At 41.7% G+C, this 19,201-nt stretch overlaps 1 protein-coding gene across 3 annotated transcripts in view; it reads right to left on the bottom strand.

Annotated features, from left to right (window-relative positions):
- Nucleotides 1–19,201, bottom strand: part of LOC136358179 (sodium channel protein type 5 subunit alpha-like) — a 176,572-nt gene that overhangs the window by 41,982 nt on the left and 115,389 nt on the right. For 2 of the 3 annotated variants that reach the window (XM_066314122.1, XM_066314104.1), the window contains 3 exons: nt 17,606–17,752; nt 10,714–10,834; nt 1,449–1,603 (listed from right to left, as the gene is read on the bottom strand). In XM_066314122.1, coding sequence (XP_066170219.1) covers nt 1,449–1,603; nt 10,714–10,834; nt 17,606–17,752 — 423 coding nt within the window. The remainder of the gene's footprint in view (nt 1–1,448; nt 1,604–10,713; nt 10,835–17,605; nt 17,753–19,201) is intronic. The other variant, XM_066314114.1, reaches the window with a different exon arrangement.

The following is a 19,201-nucleotide window of genomic DNA, read 5'->3' as shown; positions in this document are numbered from 1 at the left end:
ATTCACCCAAGTTCTTCAGCCTCCTATTTTTCATAATAAAATAAAAACCCCGGGGTGACATTTCAGCCCATCTCTGGTGGACCAGGAGAACAGTCCATTTCTTTCCATTTTTGCACCAACATTTACGTATTTCCACCTTTCTCTCTCCTTCAGAGACTTTCATTGAGCTGCATAAATCCAATACTCCTCTGTTTTCCTCTTTTTTTAGGCCACTGATAATTTGTGCTGCTCTTCTCTGGAGTTTCTTCAATTAGCCCATGTCTTTCCCAAAGTGCAGTGCCCAGAGCTGAAGCCAGTGCTCCAGCTGAGGCCTCCTTGATGCCAACTGGAGTGGAAGAACAGGAAAATTTATACAGCCCAGTGGGGTATTCAGCTTCTGTGCAGGGTTGTGATGGACTTTATTCTCTTTTTTGCCTGCTCCCTCTCCAGTTCCTTTTAGTAAATCTGCTCCCTTGCAGCCATCCTTCACCACGCCTTGATTATTCCCAGTGAGGTGAAGCAGGCACCTTTCTAAGATGATGCTTGCCTTACTACTTAAGGCAGATTCACCCACTTGGCTGAAGTCAATCCTGACCTCTGGAAATGCATGGATAACCTACCCAAACATGGCACTATCTGCAAATTTAATAAGGGTATGTCATACTCCTTTACAAAGGGGATGACCTGTGACCACCAGACTAAATAAAGCCTGGAGAACTCTTGATACACATCTCTGCTCAAGGTCAGGATAAATACCTGGGTGAAATCCCACCCCTTCCTGACATGTAAAAGAGAAATATAAATGCATCCCTGTGAAGAACACAGGGCTGAAAAGGCAGAGAGGATAACTCCTCTGCAGAGGGATGCAGGATGAATCTCAGGAGGAGAGGATCCCCTACCAGAGCTCTGGGCAATGACCAACACACGTTCACCTGGACACAAACAGGACCTGTGCAGGGAAGATACTGAGTGTAGACCTAAGGTGTACTCAAAACAGGAATACAGACACCCACTAGCTCCATGGATAGCACTGATTCAATACCCTCTGTGTCTTTTATAATTTTGATTTGCTGGTTATAGAATGTGCTAAAAAAAAGAGAAAAAAAGAAAATAACAAAGCCACCCCTGGAGCAAAATGCAAGCCTCCAGATGGGAACTCTCATGGAGAAGCAGCTATGGGATGTTGAAGCAGCAATGCTGGCAATCTTCCTCACACAGATTTCCTCAAGGATTTTCTTTTCAAAACATGTGCAAGTCAGAATTTTATGTCACAGCAGAAGAAAGTTCCCCACCATATGGTAAAGGCAGGTGAAACCAGAAAAGCTGACAACTCATTTTAGCCCCAGACTAAATGCTTTGCTTTGAAAAACGACCACTAAGGGTTCATAAGATCTTAGAGACAGCTGAACTGGAGAACACTGGAGACCCATGTCCACTTTTAACCATTTAGGAAATGCTGTCACATTTACCAGGGCTCCACTGCTCAGCAGGATCATGAAGATGATGAATGTTTCAAACCAGTTGTGCTCCACGATTCTGTAGCAGGTTTTTCTCAGCCTCCACCAAATCTTGCCTGGAAATTTTGTGATGTCCACTGAACAGCATGGGAAGAACCGCACACAGACTGTAAGAAATAAAACAAAAACAAAGGAATTGTTAAAAAAAAACCATTTAATTCTCAAAGCTGCAATAAAAAGCTGCTAAGGAAGATTTCTTCTAGCAAAAGACTGTTGCACAGTGTCTTTCCTCCCTCTTATTTCTCACAAAACCTTGCTGCTCTGCCTTCCATCTCCCTCTCTCACTCCTCTATTAAAAAACATTCAAAATCACTTAAAATGTGTCCCAGGGAGTTCTCCCAATGATTTTAGTGATACAGAATATATTGGCCGTGAGTCACCAGTGCCCTAGGTCATTCAAAAAGTGTTAGTTGAGCTCAGGCAGCACTTCTGATCAGGACTAATAACTCTATGAGGTTATTAGTGAAAGCTTCTACATCCTTTTGAATGGAGGAAGGTTATTTTCTTGCTAGTACAATACCACTGAAATTACTGATTAAAAGTGGCAATCTGATGAAAGAGAGATGATGAGAGGAGGTGCTACAGTGCAGATGAGACCAATGTGCTGAAGAGACTAAGGCAGCAAAAGCAGGAGCAGATTTTGATCTCTTGGACTCTCATTAGCTTAAATAAGGCATTAGAACAATCTTGGAATTATAGTGAGGCAGTTAAATCCCCTTTGATGTCACAGAAATTTAGATATCTGCTCCATAGCAGGATCCCCAGTGATGCTTCGTAGCACTTTCTGACCTCAGTGACAAATAGTGTGTGATAGTTAAGTGCTGTGCTGGTAATGGGGCCCACACAAGGATTTCTGATAGGCAAGACCATGGCCATTTTTAGTTTCCTTAGCAACACTCATTTGTTATAGCAAAAAGATATTGTCATTGGTAACAGACAGATCCATCTCTTCCACTTCAAAAACACGACGTGCATTGCCTTGTGCTGGGCAGGAACTTAAAATGGTGTGAGAGGACCCTGGGAGCCAGGAATTGTCCTGGCCATCAGTCTTATGTCAGATAATCTGACTCAAAAGTCACATTTGTGATGAGAATGACCCTCAGAAACTCTTTCATTTTCAAAAAAGCAAGCTTCTTACCCTACATTTATTCCATGTGTATAGGAAGAGACTTAACTATGGAGGTCTGTCAACCTCATCCTGAGAAAAAAAGGCCAACTGTTTCTACAGCTGGAAGGTGGCCAAGGTCACCAACACGTCTTGAAGCACGCAGCCACTGCTCAGAGAAGTGACAAGGCAGGATGCCTCACCACAGTGAAGCAATGCAGTGTTTTTGCGAGTAGAAATAACATTTAGGGGAGGCAGCTTGGGGAGCAAAGAGAGAGAATGCCAAGGTTACAGGGAGAGCAGATGCTGCTAATTCAAGGTGGCGTAACTGAGCTGCCTGTGCTATGGAAGGAGCTCAAGTGCAGCTCCCTGGGATGCCGGGATTCCCGAGCAGCTGGAAGTGGGGCTGTGCTGGCAGCAGGCTCTGCCATGAGGAACAGAGCTGCTAAGTCTGTTGTGGTGCTCTTGGCATTGTCTGTGAGTTTTTATTATCCCAGATCCCTCCCATGCAGCAGCAGAACTGTAGGATCTTTCATACAGGAGCTACTTCCAGGACTTTTCTTCTCCCATTTCTGAGATTTTGGTTAGGTGTGGGCTCTTGCCTGTGCTAGGTTTTGGTGCGGGATTGAAAGGACAGTAAACCATTTATGTGGAAGTAATTGTAGCACATAACTACTTGTTCTCTAAATGCCTGCACGACACAGACCCACAGCAGCTCCCAGTTTACCACGGTATTCTGGAACTCAGAGAAACTTTGGGCTCAGTGGAAATACACTAAATTGTTCACACTTTTTTAGAAAGGCATAATACTGGGAGAAGATGGGAATGTAAGAACCAGCTCTCTGTCTCTTTGTAGGTCAGGTACCACTTCAGTAAAGGCAAGAATTATCCTCCTAAGCACTTCAATCCCAAACATTAAAGAATCAAGGCAAGCGATAAAAGGACATCACATTAGTCACTACTTTTTGCTAAAACCAGTACAATGCTCACAGCTGGCAGTGCATGTGGGTTTGGGTGTATTTTAGGAAGCAGGTACACAGAGCAGACTTCACAGAGCAGATCCTCTGCTGAGAGAGGCCCATCAGGAGAATCCCAGCAGCACGACATGACCGAGGGCACTGTCAGCTGCATCTCTCAGCAGTGCTGCCAGGAAACTCTTGCACTACTTCTCACCCCACAGCCCACATGGTCATCACCACCTTTCAGGTGTCTGGCTCACACTCTGTGCTTATAATTCAGGGGGACTGCCCACGTCATTGTCACCCCAGCTTGGAATCAGGAAGATCAAAGGCTTGGGCTGAAATCCCTCGCTTATCAAATGAATGGCTTAATGAGCAGCTTGTTCACTCTGTAAGTGCGGATTTTTCCTGTTAGGCAGAAATCCCGCTTTGTACTGGAAGTAGCCAGTGCTTGCAGTAGAATTAACTGTCCTTACATCTACCTCCTTCCCAAAATCAATTTCAATTTGGAAAAAAAAAAATCAGTGTTTTTTCTTACTTAAAACGTTTATACAGAAACTTTTCACTCTTTTCTCATAAGTTACTACCTGGATGGTTACTTGGCTTTTTAGTCTCTTAGACAAATGCTTAGGCCCAGCCAGCAGCAGGCATGACATGCTCCGCCATGCTCTTAAAAAATATAAATGCTCTGTAAATACTGTTGGAAAAGGTTAGGATCTCCCAGGAAGCGGTTTTCCCCACTGTAAGATAATTGGATGAATCATTCCCTGGAGGACTTCCACTACACAGGGAGCCTACATGATTACCTGAGCCCAGGCACAGCTAAAATTAGGGATCACCTTCACATTAGAAACTAATGAGCAGGGCGCTGTGGGTTCCAAAGTCACTTCATTTGTGGTAGGAAATACTTATAACATGGTTAAACCAAGTTATCAGTGATTCAGTTGGCTTCCATCTGTTAGTGTACAAGCACAGAGAGGTATTTTTAAAGACAGAAACCAAGGTAGCAACACTATGGGTTTTTTTTAATACTCTTTGATTGCTTTCATGCAATTTCAATCTGAAAAAAGAGTCCTAGTTACTGACAGTAACACCTTGAAAAATCCAAAATAGCTTATCAGCTGAGTCACCCCAAAATCACAGTGCAATTAAATCCCATGCTTTTGATTGGGCCCATTTCAGGAATGTTTAGACCAGATTCTGCTACAATTACTAATGTCAAGAAGCATTTCCGTGAATAATCATGCTGTCTGCAGTTGAGATGAAATGCTGCTTTTAACTATTCACAAAGAGAAAAAAGAAAACTGACCCCCAAACAGGTCTTTTGATGAATTAGTAGAAACCTGTTTCTATTTAAATTTTGTGATTTTCCTCCCTGACTGTTCTCTCATGCCTGTGCTTTTCTGGACTCTCTCCAATGTTGGCAGCTTACTGCTCTGGTCATCTTGACCTCAGCTTATACATGTTGAGTTAGAAAACTTCACTTAACCAAACAGAAAAAGTTTACTTGACCTTGTTCTGTAGTCTAATGCTATGTTGGGTTTTTCCCCCTCCCCCATTTCTGTGAAATCAAAACATCAAAAATAATTTTGATGAGTCTAAGGCATGACCTGAAGAGGGTCTGAGCAATCCTAACTGCAGCTGTTTCTATAATAAGGCAGGTGGTCAGCAAAGCCCAGCTTTGGTACACTTTTATCCACACCAAGGAGAGCATTCATTAACACCTTTTATCACAGCAAGTGCCAAGGCAGGAATAAAACCTCTGGCATTTCTTATGTCAGTTACTCATCTTGTCTGGTCAAACAGATTTGTGCTATTCCACTGAAATCAGGGCTGGGAGGGAATGGGTTGTGCAGAACACTCTGAACACCTTGTGATTTTGCCAGGGCTTAGTTTTGCCACTGTAATTCATGTTGGGCTGCACCATTTTTGAGAGCAAACTGACTCATTTCCACCAGGATCTTTTGGTTGGTAGATTACTGCTCATCGGAACACAGAACAGCAGAAGAAGTCCCCCCAAAAGGCTGAATTATTTACTGGTAAATCTGTGAAGCTGTTCTGAGCTGCATCTGTGGTCAGGTTGTCCAAGAACAATGTCTGTTTTCAATTGATATTTGGACATTTCATACCATTTCTCATAAAACAGAGACCTATTTACCAAGAAACCTTTCCAAATGCATTAATACACCATGACATTAATTACTCTTTGGTTGTGTTTCATAACAAAAGAAATAGTCCCCTCAGTCATTGGGGTGTCCTATAGCACAGTCACAAACTGAAGATTAAAATATATCTTTTAAAAAAAAAGGAAAAGGAATTTAATATACAATGCATCCTGTGTAAATATTCCTTTCATTCCATATTCACATTTTCTAGCCTGGTGCACTCTAATCATGGAGCTCTTAGACCTGATTGCATTACCTTGGTGCACTGGGAAAAAATTCTCTGTAAATGTGGGAGTTATACTGCAAACCCTTCCTCCTCAATGCCTGACAGCCAAGCCTACTGATTTTAGGCTTATGGGCAGAGAATTTACAAATCCACTGCTTGTTCACACCAATATATATATATATTTAAATTTTCATAAAATTACTATTTTTGCTTTGGATGGATTGGGCTGCTGGTTCTCTCAATAAACCAGGAACACCAATTAATTTCTTCCATTCTGTTGTCCAGCAAGTGTGGTACCTTGTGTTCAAACCACAGCAATTTCGTGAGTGCCTTTACACAAGAGTTCTCAATTATTGGGACATTCATTTTTAGAACAAAACAGTATTTTTCTTAGCTTTGAACGCTGGTTGTAGCATTGCTTGGTTTGATACAAAATACAGCTTCCTCAGCATCAACTCAAGCAGGCAGGGATTTATAACATGGTTTCTATATATATATGGCAAGCTGGGTGTCTAAATGACCAGTCTGGCTACTTGGGCATGCACAAATAACAGAGCAAACCCAACTGTACCCCCTTTGAAAGACCCAAACTCTCTCCCCATGCTGGAGGGAACATGAACTCTTCTGATTTAATCCATTCCTCATTTTCTGGCCCAACTATTAACTCACTCAGGGGTTTGGAACTGGATTAGCTTTAAGGTCCCTTGCAACCTGAACCATTCCACGATTCTGTGACTGCACAGCTGGGTTTTGTAGTGTGAAAGAGAGATTTACCACCGCTGTCCCCTGCTTTTGGGTACCTGAGACACATCATGACATCTGAGATTTTATTTGTGTGCTAAAACTGGGGTCTGCCAAGAGGGCATCTGACAAAATCACAGTCAGGTGTTTTAACCCTTGCAAGGGCTTAACAAGGATACATTTCTTGTTTATCTGCTGCTACTCTTCTCAAAGCACATCATCTAGGAGGTCACAACAAATAGGAGTGTGATGCCTCGGAGCAAAGGCAGTGGGCAGCCTGGCCCACCACTGATGTCATCTATGCTTTGAGTGAGAGGATGAATGAGTTTTAAATCTAGAGGTCCCGTCCAACCTCTATTAATTTAATTCCGAATGCACAAAAAGACTGTAAGAGCCTTGTGATGCCTGAAAATTGTATACAACATAATGCGAGTACGCGGTTCCTGGTGGAAAAACACAGAGTATCTCAGGTATGACAGCCAGAGGGAAGCGATACTTTAAAACCTGGGTTCATTCCATGAATTTTTCCCAGGATGCCAATGAGCAAATTTTGTTGGGCTTGGCTTGGTTTTACCCAGCCTTTAAAATCATCTAGTGGCAGTCTCAGTAACTCTGTTCAGATTTATTCTGTTTCATGGTCTATTTTTTCCTTCTCTTCCCCTTTTTTTACTTCTGAACAGCCGCTATCCGCAGTTGGGAAGGGCAGGACACAGATCCCACCACTAATCAGAGCAACCTCACTTGGGCACATGGAATTTTCCAGCTGACATTTGGGCATTTTGGGAGCGCTGATGGCTCCTACCACGGTCACATGGAAAAGCGGTTCTCGTGGTGTCACGAGCTGCCGCCAACCACGCGCTGAGCAAGGTTTCTCCTTCCCTCATGACCCTCTGGTGATATTCCCTGGAACCCTCATGACCCTCTGGTGATATTCCCTGGAAACCTCTGCCAGCGGGGAATTACGCCTAAGGGCTTGGTGGAATCTTTCTCCTATTAGGGTCTGGGAGAGAGGAGAGCGCCGCACTCCCCTCCTCTCTGAGAGATCTCTTTGGATGACCTTCTGTGAGACACAGAAGAGAATGTCCAAACAGGGAGTAAATTTTGCTGCAGAGCGCATGCCAATGGAGGTAACGGGACTGGAGTGTTGCAAGGCATCTGGAGGAAAAAGTACCCAAATAGCTGGCATTGGTAAATGCGCCTTTCCCATCAACTGGCAACCAGAGATGGTCTCTCCATTTCTGTCAGGTTTTTTCCCAGCAATACTTGCTAGCTGCCAGGGCTGTGACCCTACCTTGCCTTCACATTTCCTGCCCCACGAATGTTCCCTGTTGACCCTAATCAAAGCTATTTTGAGATGATAACACATTAACAAGTCTCCCCAAGAAAAACGACCTATGGCTTATCTGGGTTACCCAAGTCCCTGAAAACTGTGACCTCAGCAAACTTTCAGCAACTATTTCAAGAACATGCATTATCTTTGTTGCCTTTGTTATCTGAAAAAAAGGGGCCTGAATCTGGAACATATTTGTTCAGGACATAACCTATGCTGGATGTGTTTAGAAATGTCATAGTTTGAATTTAGATAGCTGGTGAGCTAACATGGTAGGAAATTAACCCTTCCCCTCTTGCTCTTCTTTTTCACATCATCGCCTTCTTTCACAAATATTAACTTTCATACTCCCAAATATACCAAATATTGTTGTATCTCTTTATAAAAAGTCAATAAAAGCAGCACTAGATAAACCTGCATGACCTTCTATATTTTCATTTTAGTAGTTTAAAGTCTTGTCATCTCAGCTAATTAGACTGTTGTTTGTTCGCTTACTTGGTTGGCTTGCTAGACTGAAGTGACAGCTGCATGAGGTTTAATTGCAGTAGTAAGTTTGGGCAAAAATATTGGAAATATTTAATAGCAGTTGATTACAGGAAAACACTTTATTTCCCTGCATAAATTAAACCTAATGTTAATCTCATTGCTGTAAGAAGCATTTGTACTTTCAGTTTATGGCAATTTTGACTTGAAATTTTATGAGCGAATAATAATCACTTTGTGTTCATGCATTTTTGCCAAATCCATGAGCAACGTGATCACATTTAGCCCAAACAGTAAACTCTGAAAACTGTGCATGAATAATATGTGCTGCACAGGAGAGTAGATGTGTTGAGGAGGATGTCACCTGCACTTGCAGGTGTCCCTGGAAGCACTGGGCTGAGGGCTGGGAGCAGGCTCTCCTTCAATTCCCATTTAGAGCTCATGGCTGCATCCTGGGAGAAGAGAAAAACACCTTGACTTGCACAGGCACTGGTGAGGAACTAGGAGACATTAGGATTAAAAAAAAAAAAAAAAAAAAAACAGGAACAGGGATGCTCAGGAGTGCAGGAGCCTGAACCTAGGTAGATGTAACCCAAGGCAAGCTTGGGGTTGAGCCCACAGTCCTTTGTTTCTTCATTTCTCTGCTGCCAGAATGATCAGCAGGCTTCAGAGCTGGTTAAATACTTCCAGTGATCCATCTAGAAGAGCCCTGCTTGGTGCCCTGCATCCCACTGACAGCACTGAGGAAGATCTGGCAAACTGGTTCCATTGGAGTCCTGCACTGCGAAATTTCAGGCAGGTCTGCTCATTTTAACACAGACCAAATTACAGAGTTCTGCTGCTCTTGGAACGTGTTGTGTGATGTCTGTCTCGTTTCTTCTAAAAACTGGACAGTGGTCGTGGCCAAACACAGTTTCAGAATTTGTAAATGGGCATCTGAGCAGCATTGATCTCACAGCACTGGCTTGTTTAAGCAACTATAACATAATCATTTTGCAGGGCACAACAGAGATTGCTGTTCACTAGCCTCATTAAGAAATATAATTGTGAAAGAATGCAAACACCAGATCTAATTTCTAAATGTTATTGCATGGGCCTAAATAGTTACACCCTGCTTTCTTCTGTCAACTGCATTAATTTTTGGCTACTGCTTTTAAGCAGAGCTGCCAAAAAAATGTTTAGATCCTAGGGACATTTGTAAGCCCTGCAGGGCTCCCTTACCTCATTCAATCATCTTTCTCACAGATATAGAGATGCACATTTTTGCTGACTTCAGGGGCATTCAGATACCCAGCAAATCATCTCTGTCTGATCCCATCTGAGCTGCTCTGTTTTTGTTTGTAATAATGCTTGAATTTTCAAGGGACTATTCTTACATTCGGCTAACCCTATTTTTCCCAACCCAGATTTAAAGGAAAATGAAGAATTTGACTGAAGTAATAGAATAGAACTCACTCTGAGAAGAAATAACTTAGGATGTTATTTACTTTATATATTTATTTTAACATAGATCTTCTGATGTAGCTGGATTTTAAATCTGTGTTTTGGAGCAGGCTGGTGTTGAAATATTAATAAAATGATGGTGAGTCTCAGTATTAAAAGAGATATGTAAGTGTGGTCTGTAGTTATATAAGATAATTATGTTAAATGCCCTTTACATAGCACTTCTCTGACCAGATGAAAGTTACTCGATGTGCTAATCTTGACACCCTTTTAAATAAATAGAAGAGAGTCCCTGAGACTTGTGAACCCTCCAGAGAGATTATATGAACTGCCTGGATACATTTAAGCAACAGAAACATCCTGATCTGACCAGTTCTTTACCAAATTTGATCATGAACAAATATTGGAAGAGAAAAATCTTCACTGGCCAAATGACAAAAATCAGTATTTAAAAACCAAACAAAGAAACAACTCTTTATGGCACAAATTATGATTTTAAAAGCCCAAGACTTTAGAAGCTGCAGAGCATTTTACAGCATGATCTTGGCTTATCTCACCTTAGAAATCCAAAGAATCCAAAGACTAATGACAACAAGGGATCTTGATTGTGTGTTTGGAGCATTATAGTGCCTAAGAAACAAAGTGCATCCAGTGAAATTCTACTGCAAGCAACCAGAGCAACATGGTGAGAGAGATGGGAGATGTTCAACAAGAGAAAAGGAGATTTCTTGCCTCAGCATTGCAGTGAAACATGCAGACTCTTACCTTCAGGGAAACAATCTTCAGGCTCCATCAGCTCCTCAGCAAATTCGGGGATCTGCTCCAGCAGCTCTGCAGGATTTGTCAAATCCACCGTGCTGCCTTCAGAAAGACTGATTTCATCAAGCTAGTTGTCAACAAGAGCAAAGACGAGGAAAACAAATTGATCAGTCACCCTGCAGGAAGTAGCTGAGTTATGATTGCACTAACCAACACCCCAGCTGAAGCCACCACAACAGAGACATTGCCATGCAAAGTGCCACTCCTTGGTGACCCTGAGACCACGGGCTGACCCATCAACAACAACAACTTAGCACATAGAACTTACTCTTTGAAACAAAAGAGAAACAAAGTACAGAAAGAGAGTGAACAGCTGTTGAATATTAATCACAGAATCTCAGAATGATTTGGATTGGAAGGGACCTCCAAGATCATCCAGTTCCAGCCCCCCTGCCATGGGCAGGGACACCTTGCACTAGACCAGGTTGCTCTGTTAATGGCAGGTGGATCCTTGGAATGAGAGACTTCACCTGTTTGACATCCTGAAGGCTCATACCTTTGGGTGGGGGGTGCCAGAAGTGGGACCTATCTCCTGAAATGTTGAAAGATGAATTGGATGCCCTGCCTTGGGTTTCTATCCTTTGGGCCTCATTCCTGAAGTTCCTCACCCACAGCTGGTGTGTGAAATCTGCACCTGCTCAGTCAGGACCATGTCAGCTCCTGCTGACAGCCTCTCCTCCAAGAGGAGCAGAAATCCCTGTCACCAGCATCCAGTCACAGGAGGCCAAAGTACAAATATGTGAGAGGGCTCTTCCTCCTGTCTCAGCCTGTGCCTGGCTGGTTCTCACCACATGATGTGGCCCCTTGCCTTTCTGTCACACCTTTCTGATCTCCAGGCGATGTAAGAGAAGGAACACATGGCTTTTAGAAGTGTCTCAAGGGCTCTACCACTTGCCTGAAATATTTGACACCATCATCTTAGGTGCATTGTTTAAATTCAGCAATTTCTCAGATCCTCCTCTGCAAAATGGGGCAAGAATATTCCCACTCCCTGAAGCATTGGTTGTCTCATCTATTTAGAGCAGGAACTCTCAAGCAGATCTGGATAAAAAAAATTCTGGGGAATATATAATTTTTAAAATCTGCATTGAAGGCTGAACTCATGATTAAAAGACATACGATACACGATTCAGTAAGTCACCCAAATATGAAATAAAAATTTCCTTTCATGTTAAACTTTCTGTTTGCAGAATCAAGACATTTTCTTCAGGAAAAAAAGTGGAAATGTTTCCCCCTTATTTTATTTTGCAAGGTAAAATAAAGGATTTCTATTTTGTGCTAATCCAAAATTAAATTTTATTTGATTTACTTGTAAATTTTACAAGCTAAATAGTTTGGCCAGTAAAGTGAAAGATCTGATATTTGCCCAGTCCTGCTCACAGTTTGTTTATGGAGGTATTAAAGTATTATCTGGTGTAAGTGGGCAATACCAAAGCTGGTATCTTCTATGGGTCATGGCAATGACAAATAGCTCCAAGCAGGAGAGGTGTGTTATTTGTGAACTGGTTTACTCTGTTCTCTGAGTTTCCACTTGAAAGTTTTTGTGCTTTATCTTGCACTACTATTGCCTTCATTTTAAAAAAATGAGGGCAATAATACTTACCCACGCTTTCAAACAGCCTGTGAGATAATTCTATGAGAGATGGCACGTACAGATAAAGTATTATTTTCATAAGCATGATGGTGATGGAGTAAGAGACTAGGCACAGCTTTATGTATTTATTATTAATGTGAAAATGGGCCCTCTGTTTTCCAGCATACACAGTCAATGCAAAATTTATGGCTGAATTCAGAGAAATGCTGAACCTGGGGTAAAATGGGCAAGACCGAACATTCCAGCAGTGCTTGCAAACGGGGGTGGAAGCTACTTGTAGCTGCAATTAGCTGCAGCATCCAGAAGGTCATAGTATGGGCTAGGGTTTTTAATGCTCTGCTCAAAAGATCTGCAAACAATTGAGAAGAGACCTTTTAAAGAGAGAGTCGGAACAGAAAGAACAGGACAGGTCAAAGATATGGATAAAGCTTCTGAAAACCCATATTCAGAATGCAGCTGTCATATGGAGCCCATTTCCTGCACACTCACAACTGTGTATGATGGTGGGAAAAAAAAAAAAAAAGTCATACCAAGTTTTAGCACAGTCAGAACTTTGTGATACTGTTCATTTGGGAATGCATTTAGTCATTATGTGTTCTGTTATGAAGATGTCAAAACAGATCACTGAAATAGTCCTAAATCATATGCAGCTGTAGGCTGTAGAAAATAGGGGTTCCAATGGGAAGAGAAGCTTTGTTGTGTACAATTCTTACCAATAGCCAGAAATCAAAGAGAACTGTGAGAGCAATGTCAGCCCGATAACGTTTTCAACTAGAGAGCTGGATTTAGCAGAGACAGGTTAGGAAATTCACAGAACAAAATACAATGAAATTATCATAGACTATTTAGTTATTTATCAGGACGAGTTTCCAGGAAATATTAGAATCCATGAGTGACAAAGGAAGGTGGAGAACATGCAAGGAAAACAGACAGGCTTTCTTCTGAAAAGCCTTCAAATAAGAAGGGACAATGAACATGGATTCAGAGAACAATTAAGGTTTGAGGGTCTGAACAGGGACTAGGAAAAGGAACCAGATATATGAGAGAGAAGGAAAAGATTAGGGATGATTCTGGGAAGGATGCAAAGGTTGCTCTTTTCCAGAAAGGTTAAAGGGATTAAGAAGGTTTTCATGAACTCAGGGAAGAGTCAGGGACACAAGAGCAAATGATGAGTGGAATGTAGCTAATCAAAATTCAGTTGTCTAAGAAAATAAACACTTCTTCAAATCATCCAGTAAGGGGATCAATAATAAGAAGGGGGAGAGTCTGTTAGAATTAATATAAATGTAAGTAAAGAAATATCTAGAAAGCCTATATATAGACATACAAACCAGCAGATTCAGGCAAGGCACGCTGCAGAGCATAAAGGGATCCAATACACCCAGTTAACACATCATTAGCAATCAATAGTGAATGCTCATGGAAAACTGGAAACGGCCCAGGAGAGCAGCAATAAGTAAAAACAACACTGGGCAGAGAGAGGAGGAAAAGGAAATAATCATGGGAATCACAGATCACTAAACACTTGCTGTAGCCTGTGATATAGTAAATTAAATAAAGACGGAGAGGAGAAAAGGAGAGTGCCTACTCGGAGTGAAATGTCGTAGACATAAAGGCAGTGAGGTGGTTCTCCTGTGTGCTAAAAGAACTCTGCATGAACAGGGTGAAAAGAGGTCAAAAGAAGGTAAAAAGGACAAATACAGAATCTCCTCTTTCTTTCTTGGAATAGGTGAGCAGAGGAAGTGTGCCAGGCAGAGGCAACGGGATCTATCAGAGACCCCTTTGGAAGATCTTTCCCTGGTGCATCAATTCATGTTGCAGAAGGCAATTTTTAAGTGTTTGTTGGTGGAGTGACTGTTTTAAGTACCCAGACAGGGCTTCCACACCCACTGCTTGTGCCTGTAATAGCAGCAAATTGATCTAAAAGCGTTTTTCAGAAAGCCTTTAGCAGTGAGATGCTGAAATCTCATCGAAAGTTGATGTTTGCTCAAGGCTTAGCCCTCTTACCTTCCTTCTTCTCTGCTTCACCTCTGAAAATCAGAGCCTTAATCTATCAAATTGACATATGACATACCTTAAGAAAACAGTTGGATGTCTGTTATAGAAAAGCCTACTTTTAAAATAAATTGTAATTGGCTCAGGTTCACCCATTGCTGTGCAGAGAAAAGCCATTCTAAGGACCCAAATATAGCACAAACTTTCTCTTCAGAGGAGGAAATCTGTGGGGATTAGGGTCAGCATTATCTTCACTAAAGATATAGAAGAGGTCCTGACCGATATAATCCCCATGTTAGCTGATAATATTAAATTGGAGAAAGTATTGAAATCGAGGAAGCAAAAGGGACAAGAGAAGGGAAACATGGAGAGAATATAGCAAAATAGGACGTGATTTTTAAAAAGTACAAATGGGCAAGTTACAGGAAAATTTCGAAGGACATTTTTGGAAACCTGGAAAATTAGACGTGATTTTGCAGTGGGATGTAACGATGTAGAAAACCATATGAAAGCATCATGTCTAGATAATGAGGTATTATTTCTTCTTTTACGGTTCTGTAGAAATTGCATGTGGAATATTGTGCTTGCTTCTTGGCAAAAAATCTCAGAAAAGGAATGGTTGAGGGAGTTGCAAAGAAGGAGGTAAAAAAAGTCAGATAAAGGGCATAGAGACATTAATTTACAAGAAATAATGAAATGAAAGGAGAACAGTGCATGACTTCAGGGGGTAAGCCCCAGACAACACGAAGCAAGAAACAGTCTACTAAAGTAAGTGATATTAATTCATACAGAGAGACTGATGAATAAAATTGGTACAAGAGTGATGAAATGGCACTTTGAATGAGAAAAAAATGGTAAAAAATGGTTGATATTTAAGGGAATATACCCAGCCATGCGATACTTCTTTTTAGCAAGTGAATTATTCGTTTCAGTAAATGAAGAAATCTAAGTTGCCTGATCCATTTAAAGCCAGATTCCACAAAGTTGTACAAAGCATTTTCTGGGTCAGCATTTTGGCAGAGAAAGCAACCAGCTTATACTCTGAAGTCTTCTCCACCCGTGACACCAATGATTTTATTTCTATGGTGCCTTTCTGATGATTTATACAGAATGAATTTTTAATCATACAAAGTACCCTTTCCTGACACCAACAGTGTTTTACTCAGAACACATCCAGCATTTGCTGTTACTGACAATCACTGAAAGCCCTGCCTCTCAGGCATACCAAATCTGTTACTGCCTTGCAGTTGTTGGCTTTTTTTGGCCAGTTGCAACTTCTTGGTACATTCATCAAAAAATATGATGAGCATGTCCTTGTGTGCCGGCACAGAGATTATTGTGGGACCATGAGTATGTAATGTCCACAGGAGATCTGGCCCTCCAAAATAGCATCCTTTGGGCTTTGCTCTTTTATGTTGGCACTCGTAGCCTCGTGTGAACTTCCGTTTGATTTCAAGTCATCCCTGGATCCCTGCCATGTCCCTCCACCTCTTTCTAAGCAGCTGCAAATAGAATCAGTTATACTCTGCTGTGGAGAGGTGGCATTTATGTCTCAGGACCCTTTGAAAGTTGAGGGAGGAAATGGGGATTATTTCTTTATCACGATGTTGCTGAATATATCGGAGCTAGAATGTTCCTGACTTGTCATGACATTTTGTTGTAGCACTAAAGAAGGGCACAGTTTTCTGGCCTCCCTGTTAGGATCACAGGGTTCATTTGTCTTGAAAAGACATTTAAACATGATGGATACCTAATCCCCTGAGAGAAAAGTGCCTGGCATGGTCTTCTAATTCCTCCTAGTTATAATGCTTTTTTCTTTACATTGTTTGAAAGTTTTGTGTTTCTTTGCTAAATATACATACTTTTTTACCCCCTGAGACCAGGATATCAAATATTTGAGTCTCCTTCCTCTAAATTCAGGATATTTTCTTTCTGAAGATGAACATGCCAAGAAGTACCCTGGCAAGAACTGCCCTTTAAAGAAATGCTTCATGGTTGGAGGATTTCTGGTTCCTGTGAGTGGAATTTAGTTAATGGAGAGAAATAGGCACTTTGATGAGAACTGACCTAACGTAAACGCTGATTTCAGCTGGAGACACATTTACCTGCCTACATTGTCTATACAGAGGCCTCAGATGACAAGTTCAGATGCAGACTGTCTACATGTAGTTCAGTAAATTCCACCCCATATGACAACATGAATCAGCAGGCTTGGAGAAGGGGAACCCTGGCTCTGGGATGGGTCTGCTTCCTATTGTCCTGTCAAGATTTCTCCATGGGATTGCTCCTGCTGGGCACAAACTTGCCAGCAGTTTTATAGCAGAACTGGGAGGGGTGTGTTGTGTGTGAGTACTGTGCCATCCTTTCCCTTCCATTAATTTTGCCCCACACAACCATTCCTGGTTCCAATCTCATGGAGCTGTGTAGTTCTCCAAACTCCCAGGACCACCCAAACCTCCATTTCTTGATTTCAAAGAGAGGAATCCATCACTCACTAATAATAAAGGCAATGTTACGTCAACAAAATGCTAAATCTGAAGGGGAAGAACCCCCAAAAAGTCAGCAAGGAGGATACAGGCAATTACACAGCCTGGAGTCATTCAGTGTACAGTACAAACACATAATTTTTGATATTTATGTTTATAAGGACAACATAATCCTACAACTTGAAAATAAATGTCAATGTGTACACATCAAGAAACAATTAATGAGCTGCACTTTGTCCAAATCAGCTGAATAATACCAAAGCTTGCTCTTTAGTTAGTACCTTCACATCAGCTACTTAAATTGTCGCACCTTTCTTGGGCATGTGTTAACAAGAAAAGAAATGTTAATCTGTGACAGAGAGCAGATGCCCTCCAGTGAACTCAACATTCAGGTCTGCCAAGTCAGCAGATGCCATTCCTAGAGCTGCTTTTCAGTGGGAAATCACCTACATATTTTCTCCTAAAATGAGACAGTAACATTACAGATGATTTTGTGGTTGTTTTTGTTTTCCCCCAAAGCCTCTTACAATTCCATCTCAATTTAGAACGCACATTTTACAAGCTTTCCAATTATTTTTATAACTACAAAATCCTCTCTCTTCTTTACTAAGACTGTAATACCTATTACACACTATTGCTTTCCTACCCCTTGACAAACACGCATTTTTACAAGCCATAAACCCCACATAAACCAGTGGCATGCACTATGGAGCTGGTGCAATGAATTTCATGCAGTATCACGTAGGAAAGTCGTTTGTGTTACCTCTTTTTGCCCTACTGGAGGTGGTGGCTCAGCCTTCAACTGCTTATCCACGTGCAACTCACTTAACTCTTCATAAATCTCAGAGTTCTGACTCCGGACGCCTGGGCTTTGGCATCGCTGCCCCCTCAGCTGCAGCTGCTTTTCCTGCTGGAAATAATCCTAGATGGGTTTATTTTCTTTTTTCTTGGATAGCATGCTTATTTCTTAAGGAGAACTCTCCAGCTAGAAAAGAAAACAACCTGGACTATTCTCGTCAGGGGACGACATCTCAGGGAAAATGGCAAGAAATGAGATAACACAAGTTTATGTTGCAAATGTTGAGCTTTAGCAAGTCAAATATGCCAAGATACCTGGCTGTAGAAAATGGACATACAAATAGACCAACTTTTTTTTCTGAGCTGTTGTTGCTGAGGCAGAAAGAAATTCCCTTGCCATCTCCATTTTGAGCCTGGTTTTGAGACACAAACTTCCTCCAGTGACCTGAGGCACGGAGAGAGGTGGCTGCCAAATAACCAAGAGGTGCACTTTGAAAATTCACAATCAGGTGGTGACACTCAATGTAAAAGCTGCAGAAAGGCACGAGAGCAAAACCCAACATTGTTTTATGAGCCTGCTTGAAATAGTATGAAAAATCCCCACCCCCAGAGTAGAAAAGATACACATTGGAGGGGAAGAAAATGCAAAGTTCACTGGAAAAGATAAAAGATATCTGAAAATAGATACGGAAAAACTGCAGGTAAACACTCAAATGTATGATGCTCCTATTCAGCAGAACACTTAAGGCTACTTTGCACCCACTGAAGCACACGGGGCTCAACCACAGGCTGAAAGGAGAGCACACTCTGAAGCACTTCCCTGAAAGAGGATGAGCTCTGGAAGCACGGCAATAATTTTTTCTCTCAGCAAACACATTTGACTAGACCCAGTGCTTGCTGGTAGTATGCGTGGTGCCATTAAAGCCTCTTCCTGGGGTGGTGATTATTGCTGCTGAGCTCTCAAGAAGTTCTCCCAGGACTAATGGCAGGGGAAAGGATGTTTGCAGGGTCGGTCCCTCCCTCTGCAGGCCCAGGTTCTCTCTTTGTGTGGCTTTATTGATCCACCTAAGGCGGGGATTTCACTGAAAACTCATCACAGCACTGCCACTGTTCATGCCATTACTAAAGTAGCTACTAAAATATTAATAAAACCCCAGCCGGAATCAAAGGGCTGTGCTGAATTGCTTACAGAGGGACTTCCATGCTGAGAAAAAAATTACAAGCATAACTGGATTTCAATAACAATTATTTAAACCTATTTATCTTTCACTTGTCCAGCTTCTTTTTTTTTTTTTTTTTTTTTTTTTCCCCCTTGGCATGACTGACATTCAGTGTTATTCAGGTATTAAGCAAATTTCCCTTCCCCAGGGAGTCCCAGACTACCTGCCTCAGTTTTAAAGCCACATCACCACAGGAAGTCCCTCAAGAGGTACCTGGAGCAGAAAAACACTTTATTTCAAATGTAACTACCTGAAAGACCAAATGACACAAAGGAAGCAGTTGGTTAAGCAAATTGCTCTCTGTATAAATACTTTTGGACTGTCAGGTTTGTACCAGTCTT

This window comes from Sylvia atricapilla, chromosome 1 (genome assembly GCF_009819655.1).
Source record: "Sylvia atricapilla isolate bSylAtr1 chromosome 1, bSylAtr1.pri, whole genome shotgun sequence".
Classification (NCBI taxonomy): domain Eukaryota; kingdom Metazoa; phylum Chordata; class Aves; order Passeriformes; family Sylviidae; genus Sylvia; species Sylvia atricapilla.
The sequence above is the reverse complement of the archived record's forward strand: the minus strand, read 5'-3'. Positions and strand labels throughout refer to the sequence as shown.